This window comes from Silene latifolia, chromosome 5, assembly GCF_048544455.1.
Source record: "Silene latifolia isolate original U9 population chromosome 5, ASM4854445v1, whole genome shotgun sequence".
Classification (NCBI taxonomy): Eukaryota; Viridiplantae; Streptophyta; class Magnoliopsida; order Caryophyllales; family Caryophyllaceae; genus Silene; species Silene latifolia.
In genome coordinates, this window is record NC_133530.1 from 38,617,351 (window position 1) to 38,638,066 (window position 20,716).

Sequence of the window (20,716 nt, forward strand, 5' to 3'; positions counted from 1 at the left end):
TGCTTGGTGGCAATCGAATCTGTACCGGGTTTGGGGCGGGTTAAGCAGGATCGGATTATATTGGGTTAAACCGAGTCAGGTTACCCTTTTAGGTCGAGTTATATTTGAGCTGTTTTCGGCTAAGGTCGTTTCGGGTCAATTGATGTACTAGGTTGGGTTTGGATCGGCTTATTATCGAGTGTATTTACCAAGGGCGTTTTAAAATAAATGGAGGTCTGGTGCATCACAAAACAATGAGGCCCCAAATATGAATACATCGAGGTTTATACAGTATTAAATCTCATCAATAAAAGTTGTAAATTCAATGCCAAAATCGAAACCCGGTTTCACTGCCCGTGGCCTTAGACGCCCCTGATAGTTACTTGATCACATTAGTTCAATCTTTTACCATCACGTCATAATGGTAAAAAATTGTCATTATCAAAAGAGTACAAAATGAATTGAAGGGACGTTGTCACCTTGAGTCAATCTCTCCTGCAAGTGAACGGACATCAAGGGGAGGGGGCCGGTCTGGGCGGCGGGGGAGGGTGGTGCATGGTGGTTGTACTATGGTGGTGGTTGGTTGGCGGTAGTTTGAGGGAGTAATTTGAGAGGATTTATTGAATTGAAACAAAAATGATAAATGAGGGTATAGAAATGAAAGGGGTATAATTGTCATTCATGTCCATGATTGGATAAATCATGTCCATAGAAGGGCATAACCCTTTTAATAATCCACCCAGTATAATCGCCCTTTCAACCCAAATATGACCAACCAAAACCTAGCCCGACACAAACCCATCTTGGTGTCAATCTGGTTGTAACCAACCCGCACTAATCCCAATTTGCATTCAACCGACTTTTCAAACAACATTGGTAAAATTAGAAATTAAACTACATGTGATCTCATAACAGATTTATGAAATTAAATTGGCTTGAATTAGAACATTTTAATTTCTACAATTAAAATGATAAAAATGACGCGGAGTCGATTATGCATTTCCAAAAACTAATGTTGTACTCCGTATCAACTTTGTTGTAGCCTTATAGACGATATAATGAAAGGTAAAAAGAAAAATGAAGTTGATTATCAGAGTTAGTGTGACGTGAAAAGTCGAATAATCTTACATTTTATCAATATAGAATCATCTCACAAAAAACTACTGGCGATTTATTACTTCTATTTAATCAATAACATACATAATACATACTCCGTAATACTCCCTTCCATCCAAACCAAAGGTAACATGGAAGGAGACACTTGTTTTAAGAAAAAATGGAAAAAGTAAGGGTAATATTGGAAATACAGTAGGCCCACTTGCACTTTAATTGAAAGAGGACCACAAATATAATGGCATTGTATGTAAATAATAAGGGTATGTGAGGATTTTTTAGTAATGTTTTTTACTAAAAAAGGAATCGGTAGTTTGGTTTGGATGATCCGAATAAGGTAAGTGTTACATTTGGTTTGGATGGGAGGGAGTACATAATTTACAAAATACCTCCTCCATTTCAGTGAATTGTTTACATTTTTCAAACTCCCATATTTTAAAAAGCGTAAATAATCTAATGAAACAAAGAAAGTAATACACAAAATGGCAAATGTCAAATGAAAAAATTAAGAAGCCGAGAAATTAAGTTAGTTTGAAGATACTCATTAGTTGCCAAACTGTATTACTCCATGAGAATCACAAAGAAATGGCACACAATCACACATAAATACAGTATACTCCCTCCTATCCTGACTAAAGGTTACATTGACTTTTTGGCATTATTTATGATCATAGAGAATCTTTGATATTATTCTTAATCTATAAGAGAAAATATAGTCATGTGAGATCTGGTTTGGTTTATCGTCATAAATGCTATAAGAATATCAAATTTTTATAATTTTTAATAATGTATAACTAAAAATATTCACGTTGCAAAACACGTCTTAACAAGTGTGATAAAGTTAATGTAACCTTTGGTGTGAATAAGAGGGAGTAATTAAGAAGAAAGCGAAAAAGAAAGAGAGAAAAGAAAAAGGAAGAGATGACGATGCTTAAAAACATGGGACAAATGCACATGCAAAAAAGAAGCCACATGCTGTGGGGGTTTTGATTGGAAGATTGCGTAGTGAGAGAGACAAAGCGTGCACTCTTTTACCCACCAGTAACACAAACCAAGCTTATTTATTCACTCAATCTTCATTTCTTTCCAATAACACATTATGGCGGGTATATCTATCCTTGAACTTACGATGAGTTAAGTATTATCATCCATGGAATAGATAAGATAAAAAGCGAGTCTTTTATGAGTAGCAATTAATTCTATCTTATTTACCTACATGGTATTCTTGCGCGTCATTGAAGCTATATATGTCTGCCAAATCATGAAGAGAGACTTTATGAATAACACAAATCTTTTATACAACCGTCTCATAATATATGATTAATAACCTCGTCCATAAAACCAGACTCTCCATATAGGCATATACTGAAAAAAAATAATCTATTACAACTAACTTAAACCATACTCCCAATAAATCTTTAATTTTCATCTTTACTATGCCTATACTAACTTGTCAATTTACACGTAAATCATACTCCCTTCGATTCTTAGAAATCGCTCTATATATATATATACTTGTGATAAAAAATAGTCGTCACAAGCACGAGAAATTATGCAATAGCCTAGACTTAAAAAACGGTGCGTCTACTCATTGTCTAAGACACAAGTGAGTTGCACTACATTAGCTTTCATTTCAATTTTCATGCATCATACTTCTTAACTCTATTTATCCTTTTCTACCAGAAATTTTGCCTGCCATCATAATTTGCTAACCACAAAAGCACCAAGTATGTGCACATTTCCATTTCCAAGTATATGTCACACTAAAGTAATAATACTAGGTACAATGTAACACCAAATTTAATCAAAGGTGAGAGGACAAAAGTTAACTCATTGCTTCAACCATGTGACCAAGACATAATTACATAGTTACCTTATTTTTTTTAGAAGTGTTTGATAAGTAGCTTATTTAAGTAAAATGATTTCAATTCGACGAAAATGATTGTTGAATGCACCGTCAAGAGTAAAGTGATGGATTAAATGGAGAAAAGGAAACATGATAAAAGAAAAAACTGTAGGAAGTATGTAAAAAGAAAAGAAAGGGTGAAGAAAAGACAAAAAGATAAGATTCGTAAAAAGAAAAAGCTTTCAAATAGATTTAAACACAATTTTTTACAATAATAACAAAGGATCTACCATGTGGATCTGTAAAGAATAAGTACACTAGCTACAACCTTTTCTAATGATGAGCAATTAAGAGTTAAGACAACACTATCCGTTTTAAGTTTAAGACGGGTCAAATATATACCACTTGTGTATATAAGAATGAGTATAAAGTAATAAACAATACAAAAATGGTATGATACTTGACTCGTTTTAAGTTTAAGACGGATCATAATTCTACATATATTAGAAGAAACTAATGGTCAAAGCAAATATTCCGTATTGTTTAGCACAAGTCCACAACCAAAGTCGCGTACGTACGTAACATAATGTAATGTATGGGAACCAAATATTAATGAAAAAGTATTTACAGGAGCATTCTGTAGGCCAACTTTAGTAGCAACTGCCAAAACTGATGCTAAGAATCTGGAAATTGAAGCTCAAGTCATTTAGAAAAGGGAATGATGGCAATATGATATTCAACACAAAAGAAAAAGGATTACGCATCTGAGGTAGTACCTCAAACCTTGTAGTTTTTGAGCATATACACATCCTTCTTGTTTCAGAGTTACATTATAGCCCAAAGTTCAACTGCTTTCGGTCTTGGTTCATTCTTATGAAATCATTTGTAGAATTAATACAGAAGCTTCGGATTGAACATTTGCTGAAGCTATGCTGACAGAGACCCTTTTCTCATCGAAACTTCACGTTCTAGATGGAGCTCTACTCTCTGCAACTCCATAAAGACCACGTTTAATATAGAGTAAATTATTTGAGATTATGCTAAACAGAACAAAGTGAAGAGATATGATGCACATGACACAAGTTTAACTTCTATTTGACCTCTGTGCCAGACGATTTGTGAGATAAATTCAGGTTTTGGCCTAAAATGAAGTGACACTGCGACGTACAACCAAAGTGAAATGTTGAATTGACGTGATCAAATGAGGGCTTAGGCTGCACACGACCCAGGCCTAAGGTGAATTTCGATGCCTATGGATAATAGGACCAGCAGGCTTTCAGGTTTGGACGGTTAACATGCCGGATCTGTGCAATTTTGTGAAATACATCGTTCATACTGGGGACTTTTATCATTTTATGAGCTGGATGAGCCGAGTTCAATGGACAAGACGGCTCACAAACACCTCTAGTGTCTGTAAAGGATATCTCAGAACAAAGACTGGAAGATGATGACTTAAACAGCCGTGAATAAAGAAAGGAGGGATACAAAAAGGAAAAGGATTGTAAAACAAACACAACCTTACTGTGTAAATGTGTAGAGGAAGAATATGACATAGAACTTTATACTTAATTGTCTTAAAAGGCAAAATCAAGCAATTCGTTCAGATTAGCAAGCGGGTTTCACATGCTGGACTTATGGGCAGTAATATAAATAGCTTAAGGTGTAAGTGAATTACCCGTCTTTCCCAGTATGGGTGAAAGCAGACATAATCATAGACAGGTGAGATTGTAGACACAAGAACAACATTCAATCCAGTGAACAAAAGAAGTGCTGCCATCGGCCGTGTCCTATGTGGCATTGCTCAAGAATAAGCTTCTGTCCTGCAATTACAAAGAATTATGAAACATAAACCATAACAAATGACTGAACAGCAATATACCACTGTAATATACCAGAAATCCACTTGCCATACGAAAAAAACGAGTAACTCAGATGTTCAATGCTCCATAGTCGTAAGAATTGCTTACAGCCCTAAGATCCAACATGAGAAAAACAATTGGATAATTGCAAGATCATTCCAATGGTAGAAACAATTTAGGATCGTACGATTAGTAATATATTTATAATATTATAGAAATTCAATCATTTGATACACTTTTAACATTTGCTTTATACACGTGTATCAATGCTCGTTTTCTTTTATTCAAATCTTTAGTTACATATTAATAAGAATTATAAAAATTCGATATTCACAATGTACTCGGTAAAATAATTTAAACAACATCTCACCCGACTATTTTTTATGCTATTTATATTAGAAGTTGTATCGAAGATTCTCCCCACTTAATAATTGTGCCCAAAAAGCAAATGTATAGAATTGAATGGAATAGGGGAGCTTCTTTATTTAAAGTATTTTTAGTGTCTTATCAGTGAGTCAAGGTGTAATGAGTCCACAATTTAAGTTGAGTCCTTGAGTCCTAATTTCAGTGTAACTTTAATTCTTTACGAGTGTAACTTTACTCATTTAAGGCCATCCTTATCAGTTATCATGCGAAGGCTATCTAGAGAGAGCACATGAAACTATCATACAGAGGAGCATAATCTCCCAAATCACAGCAGATTATTTATACTTCGTAACCCCAGAACCAGCGTATTTATATACCACTCCATACGCTTTAGTACGTCACACCAACAGATATAATGATTCTCCCCAGCCTGATGGAAAATTGAACTTCAACTACTTCTCGGAAATTAAAAAAAGAACTTCAAGCAGCATATTCCTAAATGTTGTTAATATTACAAGTCTGACTATAACAGCAACTCAGCAAGTCATTTCATTATGCAAGCCCACAAATTCAAACAGAAAAGACAACATCAAAAGGAAGCTAAGACTACTCTACTAGGCACCAGCCCTGGTTCTCTGATGCCTCTTGTATCTCCTTCAAACAACAGCATCATAACCGCGGCTGCATGGTTTGGAGCTTAACTCAATCCTTTTTATCGTCCGTACTAAAACGGAGTTCATCTTTGTCCATCCTAAAATAATTGGCTCTTTTCTATATTAACTAAGACAAACGAGTGAACTGGAATATAATCCTAGTTAAGTACTCCCTAACATACTCCCTCCGAACCACTAATACCCCCTGTAGGAAGGGAATCACAAAGTCTTGTACTATCTATACACTTAAATTCTTCAAGCTAAGGGGTAAGATTGATATTTCATCACTAATCTTAACTACGATATATCTGAAGATAATAGCATTCTACAGACTTGAACCCATTGGACTATCCAATCGGACACCAAACAATGCTCGAGGTCAAGCAGTCAATGTCATCAAGGGTAGCCTAACTTGAAAATCATTCGTTACCAATAGTATTGTTCGACTTCCATAGCTTTTCCTAGCATCTATTGCCATAAATCATAATACTATAATAGCAGTATGCGTATAACAACAGCATAAATTACGCTCCTCAAAGTGTCTTGTGACATTATTAAGCTACTTTCATAGCTTTTCCATTTCTACTTGAAAATGGATTGAGACATTATTAAGCTCCTAAAGTTAACATTGTCATAACAAAACGTCCGTACCACATCATCACCCAATCTTTTCAAAACCGTATGATGGGATTTTTTATGCTACGTGGTTCATTTAACGATGGCGGCTATAACGACAACGACTATTTTAAAAATTTAAGACGGTTTAACCATAGAAGATAAACCCCAGAAAACCTTGAATTATATAAAGGGCAAAACTTTATTATATCAAACTGAATGATCAAAGCATAAAGACAAAATCTTTAATCATTAGCAAAAAAATAAATTGTACTAAAACCTAATTGAATGTTTTAATCATCCATTAATCAAGTTTATACACTATGAATAAACAACATTTACATTTTTATAGCTAAAAACAGTTGCAATCGAATAAAAATGAAGAAATGCACATTAGTGAATAAGTACCTAAACAAACTTACAGTCGTTACAGATATGAGAACTGTAATGAAGGCGTCGCTGCTTGATTACAGAATTTCGGGACTATTTTGGTTTTATGTTTAATCTAAAAAAACAGGGATGGTACATATAAAGTTGACCGGAACCGACCAGTGTCTCTTGCTTCAACGAGCTTTTTTGGTTTGAAATAATAAGACGAGATTTTATAACCATTTTGCAGTTAAATGTGATCACTATTGAAAAACCAGTTACTATAAGTTGTAACATTGTCTATACCATTGTGGTTACATTTAACTATAAAATGATCACATCTGCCCGTATGAAAAATAAGACCAAAAGTGTCGTTTGAAACAAGAATTTGTGGGAACCGAAATCCAAAAATATCATGGACCAGACCTGAATTTTGAACGGAATTTAAAATTCTAGATCGGGATTAGACCGGAATTATTTTTAAATTTCAAATTGCAGTCCACAAATCCTGACTTGATTAAGTATGTCTACAATGTCTTTTTAAATAACATTTTAAGAAAAAAAAAAATCCAAAAACAATAATTACGATTTTTCCGGTCGGATCGGACCGATAACCAGAATCTTAAAAAATGTTGGATCAAGGACCGTGCTGGTCTATTTTTCCGGTCCGCGCCGGATTTTACACACCCCTATGTAAAAGTGTCATCACGAACCCCGCATAGAGTTAAATCGGAAGGTTATTGTCAAACAAGAGAGGGTAGCTATACTCTTCACAAGCAAAGTTGTCAATTGCACTCTTTCACCTAACAAAGTTGTCTAACTAGGAGTTTAACTATTGAGAAGTGTATTGCAATCATAATCAAGTCGCATGTGAGTTATCTAACTAGTACTTTCCATTCGGTCCAATTCACTACATTTGACCAAATACGCAAGTGGGAATTTGAAAAATGTAATGAATTTGGCCAAACAGAGGAGTAAAAAACTTGTTAAGATTCTTATCCATTTGATGTTGAGCAAATTGGGCCAATAAAATGTTAAACTGAAGTACTGAACATGAACATGAACATGTTCCAATATCATTTCAATTAAAAGAGAGAAATAATTCATAGTTTCATACGATATGCCCAAAACAATTACTCGTACATATCATCATTACATTTATTTCGGAAACATGAATTTTTTACATACGTTTCGAGAAAAACTACAAAAAAAAAAAAAAACCTAACAAACAGTGTCTGTGGCATTGCAGTATTTCTAAACTTTGAACATTTCCTTTTCAGTAACTATAGCATCAACCTAACTAGTTACAACACCCTTAAATTACATCAACCTGAACAGTATGTATACCATACAAAGGGGTGAAACATGAACACTTGTCGAGGCTACTATTTGAAGATCCTAATCACTGGCAATCAAGTTTTGCCAGAAACGTGTAAACAATGGCTCTAGTCACGAGGCCGGGCCAGCCAGAGAGAGCTCAGTGCTCGAAGCCTTGAGAAATAGTCGTTGATAGCTACAAGGGCACGAGCTGATTGACGTGTTGTTAAGATTCGGTGCATCTGCTGAAGCGTTTGTTGACGTAGATTATCAGCCTGTTCATTGACAAGCATGGTATTAATGTCAAGTTCAGAAGGGCATAAAAACATTACTGATATTATAGAATCCCTGTCAGTTTGATGAGCCAGTTGCTACTCGTAAATCGTAATTATTATGGGTAAAGGTAGAGCAAAACTGACTGACTCGACGAAGATGACCCAACTTGAATGACCTGAAGCATAAACACGAGTCATGAACAGATAACCCAAAAAGATCTGAAACTCAAATTGACACGAGACAATCTAGCTAGCCTGAACTATTTTGCAAGTTTGCAGCGATCAGAAATGACCTTGAAACCAACCAACAAAACCTCAAAATTATTCGAACATATTCAATCCGGAATCACCCAAAATCACCAATTTGAAATCACACCTTAGTTTTATCTACCTAAGCACCTAACACATGACAACAACCTTGACAAAAATCACCAAAAAATGATATTACTTGAATCTGAGAAGCTCAAGGCACGACATGGGACCTGAACTGACCCTATCAGAACTGAACTGACTCCATAGTAGCACATCCAAAACAAAAATGCACCCACCGATCCAAGTTGCATAATGTACCAAAAACCACCCAATTCAAATGACCCATTTGCCATGTCTACATAAAGAGGAATATAAACATATAATTAGAGTTACATGTCAAGACTATACCTGGCGAAGGAATCCTTCGAGAGTGCCCAACTTGCCCATGGCCATGGCCATCTGTCCCATGTAGTTAGCCACATTACCAGAAGTGCCAGATGAGGCGGGAGTACCGTTAGCCAGGGTTTCAGCTAGAGATTGCTGGAGAGCCTCCATGCCTTGTGATAAGGCTTCTTCAGCCTGTTGAGCTGATTGCTGCAAATTATAGATGCCTACTAGCTGCTGTTCTGTCAACGGCTCCAATTGATTTACCAGAAGCTGCAATTTCAGTGGCAGATGGAAGGATTCAGAAAATTCAGAACCCGTGTGGGGTGTCCCAGGTATTTGCTTGGCTTGAACGACGTTTTAAGGGACAAAATCAAGGTAGGGTCATAGACTGGAAGAGAGTTGGATGTACGCAACCTTACTCTTTCGTTAAAACTACACGGGTATGTCTGACGACCCAGGATATAAAAAAAAAAGTGTCGTAAATTGCACACTTTCATGATACCAGAGTGGTTTAGCAAGCCATTTTACTTTATTACATTATATTCCAAAGCCAAAGAGTGGTACACTTTTGGTCTTGTTGGAAACGGGAAAATTGAAAAATAAATAAAATAATTAAAAATTTATTGGAATATATCAAATATTTCCTCAAAGGTAAAATTTCAGAAAATATATCTTATTTCAAAGGGAAAAAAGAGCCACGCTGTCCCTTGATAGTAGATTATGATGAATTAAAGTAAAAATAGCTTACTAGAGTAAACCAGTCATTTCTCTGCAATTATCGATGCAATATTCATCACCAGACATCCAAAAACAGTCTCTTTATGTTAAGAACACATGCATGGGTAAGGTAGTAGTGTACATCCAACCCCCTTACCCTACCATTGACTAGGGAGCACATAGGATAATTTTGGTCTTTAATTTCTATTGTGTCCACTATTCACATGTGTCAACAAATAAGATATGCTAGTATATTACTATAAAATCCACAGGTCCAGAGTCATTTGTTCCCTCATTCTATGACCTCTTACCAAACACGACATGAGCGTTGAAACAAATCCATGGAGCTCACCTTGAGAAGTTCTGAGGAGCGAAAGCCACCAATCCACATAAAGCAACGCTCTGCCGGTGTTTTCCACATTCCAGACAAAATGTGAAAGACATCAGCCTTCGCCGCAACACCTTTAAGCCTGAAAATGTCATTGAAGTGTGCTGCCACGTTGTCAACAACAGTACGCAGTTCAGTGTCACCGGCATGTGAATTAATGGCCGCCCTCAATTCATTAACTAGTTTATTTTGGTCCTCTAGCCAACGCGAATATTCCGCATCAAATGCCAAAGCTCCAGCTGCAAGAGGGTAGAACAGTAATCTTACGACAGTGATTCTGAAAAACGTAATTGATTTCTAGAAAGTTCAAGTTTTATTTTGTTTTTCTGAGCTGGACAAAAAGAGTACCATAGTTCTTAAATAAAGGTACTCTGTATTTGACTTGAGATAAAGAAAAAAAAAAAGTAACGTGTGGTTAAACATCAACACAAATGTAGGGCGGTTTTATAGAAGTATTTGTGGAACATTAATCAGAAACAATGCACGTAAAAGCAAATGTAATATGAATAGTACCATTTCCACCAGTTGCTTGGGACTGGTCACTTGAGCTCGAAACAAAGACTCCCTACATACCAAAAAAACATGAAGAGCCTAAGTCATGAACGCCTACTATTGTAATGAACTAGAAAATGAAGTAATCTATAAACCTGCTGACGGGCGCGCTGCAGCTCTTGCTCAAGCTGAGTCAGCTTAAGTCGACTATTTTCCAGCTGTTGCACATATGCCTGGAGAATAAGAGAGGAACACAGACACGTAGGATCAGATAGTGCTCTAGTAAACACAATGCCATGATATACACATGTACAGTTGTACAGTATTTGGACATCCATTTGATCACATTATGTCATTGTCCTTAATTGCCAGCATGTCTAAATACAAACAGGTCTGGAAGTTGAATTGCTAAGCATGTTAAGACAACTTGCCTTCTTTCTTAGACGACTTTTTCGAGCAGCTTCACGGTTTTGAGCTAGCCGGCGAAGTGTCTGCAACATTACAAAAATTAGTATCGAAGATCACTAACAAGCTTCAAAATACGCCTTGACACAATTAGAAAGCTCAAATCACAGATATATATTAGGCGTAATAGATATCCAGCATTACCTTTTGATCCGTATTTTTTTCTTTGGATCTCTCGCTAGAGTCAGAGGCAGCCTTAGCACTGGACTGACCTGCTTCAAACTGGATACCAAACCATTCATAAGTTCAGATAATATATTTTAAGAATAGATATAACATTATCCCGTCTCCCCCTACCAACAGCCTATGTTATTATACTCGTTTAGAAGCATTTGACATGGGTCCATGTTATACTTGGCTATGAAAAATGTCCATTGTTTAGGTTAAAATGAAGCATCCAAATATGATACCTAGACCTCACAGATGGGTCATCTGCATTAGGTTTCGAGTCCGCTTGTTTTGGGTATGCTTGTACTCAGGGTTCGGATTGGGTCAGTATTTATCAAGGTATGGGTCAGTTCGGGGCAGATAAAGTTTAGGTCGGGTCGGGTTGAGTACATTCAGGTGTTTGCTCATATTCCGGCTATTGTTTTTTAATTCAGATCAAGCAGGGTCAACTGACAAGTCGGTTCTGCCAGGTCTAATCATACTTGTGTCAAAGTGTTGTTTGTCGAACACGGGTCGAGAGGTAATATGAAATTGAAGATTTGGGAGTAACATAGCCAACAACAGAACAGAAGACAAGCAAAACACATATTATGAGTAATGAGCAGAAATTAAAGATGGAAAATTTCAACGAAAATAACCTGTGGGTTCTTATCCTCAGTATCCTCTGATGAACTATCAGACCTAGGACTGGCATCAGCCATATTAGACTCCCCCCAATTCTCACGATTACCACCAGATACAAAAGCCAAGTTAGGATGCGATCCTCTTTCCCCAGTCAAAGCCTGAATAAGTTTTTTCCAAAAACATAACAAATGCACCAGAGTGATCAACTGAACATTGACAAGCAGAGGCAGCTGAAATAAGCAACTGCGAGACTAAATACAGGAAAACAAAATGTCACCTTATCAAAATTTCCAAATTGTAGATCGGGTACTCCAGTCAGACCAGATGACTTGAACGAACTGAATAACGGGTCTGAAAAAGAATAATAAAACCAAAACAATGATAAATGCAAATGCCGAACTGAAAATCATGATGCGCCAAAACTTGTCTAAACCTTGATGTGTACAACTACCTCCACCCCAAGTTTATTGTCGCCATTTGACATTAGTGGCCAAACCATGTCAACATTGAGCTCTAACTTTTACATATAAAAAGTCAAATGAGGAAGTATAATGGAATAGAGGGAGTAGTGGAGGACACAATACTGCCAAACCAAGCCCAAGCGTTTTTTATCAACGCTAACACAAACTGTGAGACAATATACAATCAAAATATAGCATCTTTTGATCTCCGGATCCTGATCCATGCCAAAGTTGATACCATAGATCTAAAGTTCAACAATATTGTATGAAATTTTTGCAATTTCAACTGTATTTTGTATAGAAGTACTGGTACAATCGCACCCAAATGTATGGCCATAGAATTAAACTTCTGACTTCCACTAACCCCAACAGACTTCTGCATCGTCTTTTAACCACTACACCAGGTAGAGTAAGGTTGTGTAGATCAGACCCTCCTACGGTCCTACCTCGTCATAGGGTGAGGCCATTGAGGCACTTGGGTAATGTTAAATGTTTTGTCGAAATATCTAGAACAGGTCAATAAATCTGTATGGCAACCAACCAATAGTATGGTATATTGGTATGTATAGAGTGTCCCGCTTCACCAAATTATATGTCTTTCATCTCAAGGGCCAAAGATCATGAAATTAAAGACTAACATAAACTGAGTAAAAGTTAGCAAGTAACAAACGATCCAAGGCAATAAGTGAGGTCATTAAAATAGAAAATGCCTAGCTGGAGAACGCTACTAATGACGAAGAGAACTAGTAATACTCACTTCTGCTGAGATCAACATCGTCTTCTATACGAAATCCAAGAGATTGTTCTAGTGCCCCAAACTCAGAAGTCCTTGATGAACCGACGTTGTTACCCTCTGTGCCACTGTAAACTAACAACATGAGTGCTGGAAAACATGCAGACTATATTCCAAATAACATAAAGTCGCTACAAAAAATCAAATTTAACTTAACCACAGAAATCTTTTCCACATGTGAGAACATTACAAGATCAGGAGTACTACACATAGCATGTCGCAAGCACAAATTAGAAGATATAGTGCTTCCTGATGCAATTTATGCAAAGACTGTGTGTGTACCAGATTAACCCAAGATTGTATAGTTACCTGAAAAAAGTCGTTCATATAATGGGGATGATTAAGAGGCCTAAATGCGTCGAGAAATTCAAAATTAACATTCTGCCTTGTGTGTGACAAATAAATTAACTGCTGGAAGTGTTTAGTGTGAGTAAACCTTAATCAAGAGAGACGCAATCAAAGAGCTACAGGGGAACAAGATTTCCAAAAGATAAGGATTTCATGCAATGGGTGCGTTTATACTTTTCAATGCCACAATTGCACTAGAGGTACAGCACAAAGTTTCACAAGTTCTCATGACACGATCTCATAGAGGACTAGGGAGGGCAAATCGAGTCTCAAATGGACAGGTTCCAGCACAAAGTTTCTATACTGAAATGTGCTCCATGTACATTTGAATCTCTCTAACCTAGTGTCACTTCAACAAAGAACGTCCGAAAAAACAAACCATAATATCACGCCATACTAGATCCACCTTATACATACAACTCTTCAGAAAATATCCTTGAAATTTTTTTGCTTGACTAAGTCAATGACAATAAGAGATGAATACAATTTAACTTGCCTTGGTCTCACAATTGATGCACTAAAACTTCAAACACATATTTTCCAGAACAATGAACTCTTGCATTCAGACGTGGCTGAAATATAACTCCTTTTTACTTGTGGCCAAAAAAGAGGACCCACTTATATAATTCCATCAGGTCATGTCTAATATTACTCTAAAGTGAAGTTTAGATAGCGACATATTTCTTTCCTCCAGAAAAAAGCATCATACAAAAGCTAAACATCAATGCCTAAATGGGACTTAAATAGTGGCTGAGAATGCAACCACTTGTAATTCCTAAAAGGCGCCATTAGCGGCAATGACGTCACAGTTTCATTCATCAGTGGCTCGGTACCCTCTCTACACTTAAAAGGGACAAAATAACAACACTATCCCAGTGCCTCAAGGGCTCCCGCCAACCTTAGAAAGGACCTTAGTTTCAAAAAGATAAATCAGCTGAGCATCTAGTCAAAAATCATAGTGCGCAGATACGTAAGAGGCCATTGGTATAAACTTCCACCAAAAGCAAGAGATTCCTTGCCCATCTTCTAACTAAGAATGTTCTTTATCGAAATTTCGACCTTCACCTATAGCTCAACATTATGCCGAGTTAAACTTATTTCCTTAAGGAACTAAGAACCCATAGAAGACCAAACTTATAAACATAATCCACCATGTGCTTTCTTAGTCAGAATTTCCAAAAATGTTTCCACAGCTTCGCAATGATTTTCTACTTTCATTTCATTCATTTTCCGGTAAATATAATGATCATAGTGTCCTGATGACAATTCCAATATTAAAGGAGATGCCATATAAAACCCCACATGAACCCACTCGGTACCAACTTGCACCACTTGAAATGTATATTTATTGGATTCCTTAAAACTTATGAAAAATCAAATTGGAAAAAAATCAATATTCCATACAAAATAACACACAAACAAGTCCAGTCTAACACCATGTCGCACAGTAAGTCTCCCTGAGAATTTGTGCTGCAACATACAAGTGATCAACTACAACATCGTTGCTAAACTAAAAAAGATAGATTTAACAAACAAAAACAAAAAACATCTGATTTCTAATCAAAATTCATAATATCACAAACTACAAAATTAACAAACTTTAGTTGGTCTCTCTTAGAACGGATATACATGTCAAATAGCACCCCACCTGGATAGATGGAACAAGCCTTTTGCGAGTCCCGATGCATTCTGCTTTTGTCTCATCTATCCTATTTAATCGGTTTTAAGTCTAATACAAATACACCCGTCTTAAACAAGAATTCGAGAACAAAGTCGAATTGAAAAAGAAGCTTACATGGGATTGGAGATAGGGTAAGCAGGAGTAAAGCTAGGCATCCCTGATGTTAAGCTAGTACCATTTTCAGCACCAACTTTCATAATAATCACCTCAAATTCATGCTCAACTTCCAAAACCCAATTCAATAATTAATTAACAGCTTTTATTTCAGCAAAACACAAACTTTTAATTGCAAAAGACAGAAACTTTCAAGTACCCAGAAAAGGGTGATATACTTTATAGAAATAAAAGCAGATTATTTCATACAATTATTATTATTATTAACAAAAGGAAAAATGGCAAAATAATATAAATAGTTTATGTATGTATATGATTATGATTATATAACCCTATTGAAAAACTTGAAAGAAGACCCTTTTTATTTGATCTGCACAAGTTGGGAATCCCCAAAAAACTGTAAAATTTGAGAAAATATAAGGTATGGTTTGAAGAGAAACAAGAAAAAAAAGGTATCAACAGAAAGTCAACAAGCTATGGTTTTGAATAAGCTTAAGGGAAAAAAAAAAAGCAAAAAAAAATGATACTAAAAAAAACAGGTATTACAAGAACAAGGAGATGGTTCAAAAAGCTGACTGTGATGACAAAACAAAGAAATAAAGAAAGAGGCACTTTAAAAAATGGTATTTTTTAAAAAAATTGTACTCCATAATAGTGTACTCCAATACTCCATAGAACTTTTTTTAAAGGAAGGATCTAAAAGTTTGATCACTTTGGCTTGTAGACCTGTCAAACGGGTTGGGTTTTGTGTCGGATTAGAATATGGATTGGGTTAAATACGAGTCGGATTATGCGGGTTAGGGTCAGATTACAGGTCAATAAATAATTACTAACGCCTTTTTTAATCAATTTTTTTTTAAAATGTAAACCATATTTAAAATTGATATTTTAATCATATTCAATATTTATATTAATTAAATTGACATGATTATTAAAATAAAGTTTTTTAATAATTATTTTATTATTAAATATTATAAAATTGATATAAAATTGATTTTTTAACGAAATTTATTTTCGCAGTACACATTTTACTTAAGGGTCTACCCTTAACTGAAAATCAGCACCCTTTTTTAATTGTGTTGTAATTTTAAGTAATAAAAAAATAATTTTTTAACTATTTTTTCAAATATAATATATAAATATTAATATTTTAATAAAATTCTTGATTTACTATTGATCTCCCGTGTCGATCCGTTCGGGTTGGGACTCGACCGTAAAATAACAGGTCATTTCGAGTTCGGGTCAAACGAGTCGCCAGGTTGAAATTTTTGGGTCTTCACCCTAAAAAACAGGCCGGGTCGGGTCAAGATTTGACAAGTTTACTCTTTTGTGTTTCAATCCTCTCTAGTTCGTAAATGAAATAACATAATTTTTTATTTAAGACGGATGTATACGTTAAATTTAAGACGGATCAATTAATAAAAATGACAAAGCATATAATACATGGAGAAAAGCAAAAAATTTGTCTAACATACTAAAGTGGAATGATACTTGACCCATTTTAACTCCCGCCTTAAGGGAGATTAAGTGGAAAAATAATGAGTTCATTTCTCTCTCACAAGATAATATTCTCTCCGTCTCGGTCATTTGTTTACATGTTACATTTATGATTGTCTCATTTATTTGTTTACCTTTCTATGTTGTAAATGTTTTTGAAGGGTAATTTAATTATCCACGTAACTCATTGTCCACTTGTCACTTAATAGCAACTCCCTCCAATGGTCCTCTCCCTTCTTCTGGTTTTCGTGCTCAAACCAAAGGGAACAAATGATCGGGACAGTGGAAGTACCTTTTATAATGTTACACTTCGCTTTCTATTGCTTTTCCCTTTACTTTTCGGCATAAAATATTAATCGTTAAATTACTATTGCATAAAATCTTGAGCATTGAGAGGAATTGTATACTACATTTCTTTTAAAAAATGAAAAAGATTAATTGCTATTTTACAAGGTGGTCCATTGTTCTTAAAATCACAATCCAAAAAGTGAAAAACGATTCAAATCGTGATAAGATCGTTTTGATGGTAGGAACGTTATAGAATCGAATAAGATAGTACAAGATCGTGCAAGAGTGATGGTGGGATCGTTCAGGATTGAAAAAGGCTTATTTGTGTTATAATATTTGTAGGTTATTGTTCTTTTGTATTTACAACTCTAAATCAAAGGTATATGTAATATTTTCTCAGATCCATTATGATGTATGCATTTTTATTCATTTGTGAGGAGTATTTTAATCAAATGTATACATCCTAATTCAAAAAGGGAAGTATATTAATATAATTATAAAGACTTTTCAGGTCACGAAATAGACTTGTAGCATCATACACCACATATTATACCAAATCTTTTACATAAGCTTGTTTATCCAAGATATTTGTAGAATCTTAGCCTCTTATGATCCTTTATTTAATCCCACAATTCGATCCTACCACTCCTTCTTCAATCCAAAATAGAATCCTGATCCTGACAACCTTAGAGTGGTCCTAATATCACGATTCACGACTCACGATTCTGTCTTTTTATTTTCTGAAAAAAAAATGGAAATGCTTATTGCTTCTTACAAAATAATTTTATATCATCTTTTATTTATTTCTCTTTTTCATTACTTTTTCCAAAAATACTCAAACTGTCAGAATGCTGCATAGTGAAATAAATGTGAATCATTCAAAAAAAAAAAAATTAATCCCCCATCTTTTCTGCTACACTAGGGCATGATATTATTCGGATATCTGGGTTCAGAGAAGGCACTTTGCCTTTCAAGTATTTGGGTATCCCAATTCAGGCTGGAAGATTGACCAGGAAAGACTGTAGCATTTTGTTGGAAAAGATAGTGGCTAAGGTTTCGGGGATTGGAGCCAAAAAATTGAGCTTTGCAGAAAGATTAACACTTATTAATGTTGTGCTAAACACATTACATAACTATTGGGCATTTATTTTTATGATCCCTAAGGGTGTTATTAAGAAGATTGAGACAATTTGGAGGACTGACATATAAGATGGTGGTACAGAGTATCAGAGGGCTCCTTTAGTGGCCTGATGCAGCAAATTTGAAGGAGGTTTGGGAATTAAAGAAGCAGAGAAGTGGAATATAGCAACAATTAGGAAACTAGTTAACTGGATCTATACAAAAGCTGACAGATTGTGGGTGCAATGGATTGATCATATATATTTAAAAGGTTAAGACCAGACAGTGTATAATCCTCCTCCTGATTCCAATTGGAACTGGAGGAACATTTGCAAGGTAAGAGGGATGTTGAAGACACGTTATGGTCATAATCTATGGGCTTCGTGATGCTAAGGGATATAGCCTTAAATCAGGCTAGGACTTGCTACAAGGAGTGCACCCCTTGTAAACTGTGAGGTATGGGATATATAGTTGGTGTGTCTTAAAACACTCATTCATTGGATGGTTAATCAAGCATGAGGCACTTAACATTAGGGAGAAATTGTTTCAACTAAGGTTATGTGACTCTAATTATTGTGTACTATGTGAAGATGAGATAGAAACACACAAGCACTTATTCACTGATTGTAAGTATGGTGCAAGAGTGAAGGAACAGGTTGGGGTTTGGTTGCAGTTGAATATGAATGGAAACAATACCCACATGTCTGTTTTGCAGAAGAGGGTTATAAGATGGCATAGATAGTGGCGAAGCCAGGATTTTAAGTTAGCGGGGGCGAAAAATTTCAACGGGGCAAAAGGTAATATTATAAGGGAACCTCGAAAAAAAAATCGAAAATTTTAGCTAAAATTTTTGAAAATTTCAAATGTTAGCGAGGGCGACCATCCCTGCTAGCCCCCTTCCCCCTCGCTCCATTCCAACTATGAGGTCTATGACTTGTTGGTATAACATCTGGTTAGAGATGAACAAATGCATGATTAATTTGGTGCTTACTTGCCCAAAAGGCATCGTGAAAGAGATCAAAGGTCTGGAATATGCACGGTTAAAGATGATGCTTAATGGGCCAATCCAGAATGTTGACCTATGCTAGATTGTACTTCCTCCATTCAACTCCACTCTACCACTTTCAATTTTCTACACTATTCATAAGTAAATTTTCGATTTTAATTTTCTCTCGATACATAAGTGAAATTATATTCATGTGGGATCTTGTTTGATTCGACTCTACGAGTACATTAAAAATATTTAACTTTCATAATTTTGCATACACGTAGCTAATGATATTTACCGCGTAAAACACGCGTTGACAAATGTGAAAAACTAAAGTAGTAGAGTGGAGTTGAATGGAGGAAGTACTACTTAGGTATGAATAGATTGGATAGTATAGGTGAAAGTATAAAATTGATACTCCCTCCCAGTCATTATATTGTTCCTATAAGAAGTGATTTTCCCTTGAATTCAACTGAGTTAGGCTTTACAATATATATACAAACAGAGGCTGCAAACTACCAGCCGTGTAGAGCTCCTATGATCAAGCTATTGTTGACTAATTATAGTATGTTAATATCCTAAATATATGCAACAGAGTATTGACCAAGGAAACAATAAAGATTGTATACTAGGATATTCTAATACGCTCCCTCAATCGAAGCGGGAGGCGGGCGAATGCTGAGATTGGACCGAAAGTCATCAAAGAGTATTTTGGGCAGCCCTTTCGTGAAGATGTCCGCGAATTGATAGCGTGAGGGGGCGTGGCGGACTTGCACTTGTCCAACGGCAACTTTTTCGCGAACGAAATGAATGTCTATTTCGATGTGCTTGGTTCGCTGATGGTTTACGGGATTTCCGGATAAATAAATTGCAGACACATTATCACAATATACTAGCGTTGCTTTTTGGACAGGGCATTGAAGTTCGAGCAGTAAGTTTCTAATCCAGCAAGACTCAGCGACGATATTGGCCACGCCTCGATATTCAGCTTCGGCACTAGACTTAGTGATAGTGGCTTGTCGTTTTGAGGACCAGGAAATAAGGTTGTCACCAAGATAGACGCAGTATCCGGATGTAGAACGGCGGGTATCGGGACATACACCCCAGTCGGCATCACTATAGGCGGTAATAGTAGTAGGAGATGAAATATTTAAGTGCAGGCCATAGTGAGAGGTCCCTCGTAAGTAACGAATGATACGTTTAAGAGCGCCAAAATGAGCTTCCCGAGGGTCGTGCATATACAAACATACTTGTTGAATGGAGTAAGAGATGTCGGGGCGTGTGAATGTCAGATATTGCAAAGCCCCGGCTAAGATTCGAAATAGAGTAGGATCAGCTACGGGGTTACCTGAATTGGCGCCTAGCTTGGGATTGGTGTCGAATGGAGTACGGGCTGGTTTGCAAGTGTCCATATTAGCTCGACTAATTATCTCCTCAGCATACTTTCTTTGATGTAAAAATAGACCTTTGTCGTGTCTGATGGCCGAAACTCCGAGGAAATAATTAAGTGGGCCGAGGTCGGTCATAGCAAACTCCGATCGA

At 36.1% G+C, this 20,716-nt stretch overlaps 2 protein-coding genes across 2 annotated transcripts; both read right to left on the reverse strand.

The window, feature by feature from the left end:
• Positions 1-3,865: 3,865 nt before the first annotated feature.
• On the reverse strand, positions 3,866-6,995 carry LOC141655246 (uncharacterized). Its single transcript, XM_074462335.1, has 3 exons — positions 6,840-6,995; positions 4,614-4,758; positions 3,866-3,925 (listed from the first exon to the last, which is right to left on the reverse strand). The coding sequence occupies exons 2-3, from the start codon at positions 4,734-4,736 to the stop codon at positions 3,866-3,868; spliced, it is 183 nt and encodes a 60-aa protein (XP_074318436.1). The 5' UTR covers positions 4,737-4,758; positions 6,840-6,995.
• An 871-nt stretch (positions 6,996-7,866) lies between these two features.
• LOC141657291 (transcription factor TGA2.3-like) lies at positions 7,867-15,980 on the reverse strand. Its single transcript, XM_074464468.1, has 11 exons — positions 15,283-15,980; positions 13,104-13,207; positions 12,163-12,236; positions 11,900-12,043; positions 11,238-11,315; positions 11,060-11,119; positions 10,784-10,861; positions 10,650-10,701; positions 10,101-10,375; positions 9,053-9,301; positions 7,867-8,392 (listed from the first exon to the last, which is right to left on the reverse strand). The coding sequence occupies exons 1-11, from the start codon at positions 15,363-15,365 to the stop codon at positions 8,246-8,248; spliced, it is 1,344 nt and encodes a 447-aa protein (XP_074320569.1). The 5' UTR covers positions 15,366-15,980; the 3' UTR covers positions 7,867-8,245.
• Positions 15,981-20,716: the final 4,736 nt, after the last annotated feature.

Coding starts and splice junctions, on each gene's coding strand:
- LOC141655246 (XM_074462335.1), bottom strand. CDS start 4,736: ATGCCACATAGGACACGGCCGATGGCAGCACTTCTTTTGTTCACTGGA. Junction 3,926..4,613: donor ACCCATACTGGGAAAGACGG/GTAATTCACTTA, acceptor ATGGAGTTGCAG/AGAGTAGAGCTCCATCTAGA.
- LOC141657291 (XM_074464468.1), bottom strand. CDS start 15,365: ATGAAAGTTGGTGCTGAAAATGGTACTAGCTTAACATCAGGGATGCCT. Junction 12,044..12,162: donor AATTTGGAAATTTTGATAAG/GTGACATTTTGT, acceptor AAACTTATTCAG/GCTTTGACTGGGGAAAGAGG. Junction 9,302..10,100: donor GCTCCTCAGAACTTCTCAAG/GTGAGCTCCATG, acceptor CTGAAATTGCAG/CTTCTGGTAAATCAATTGGA.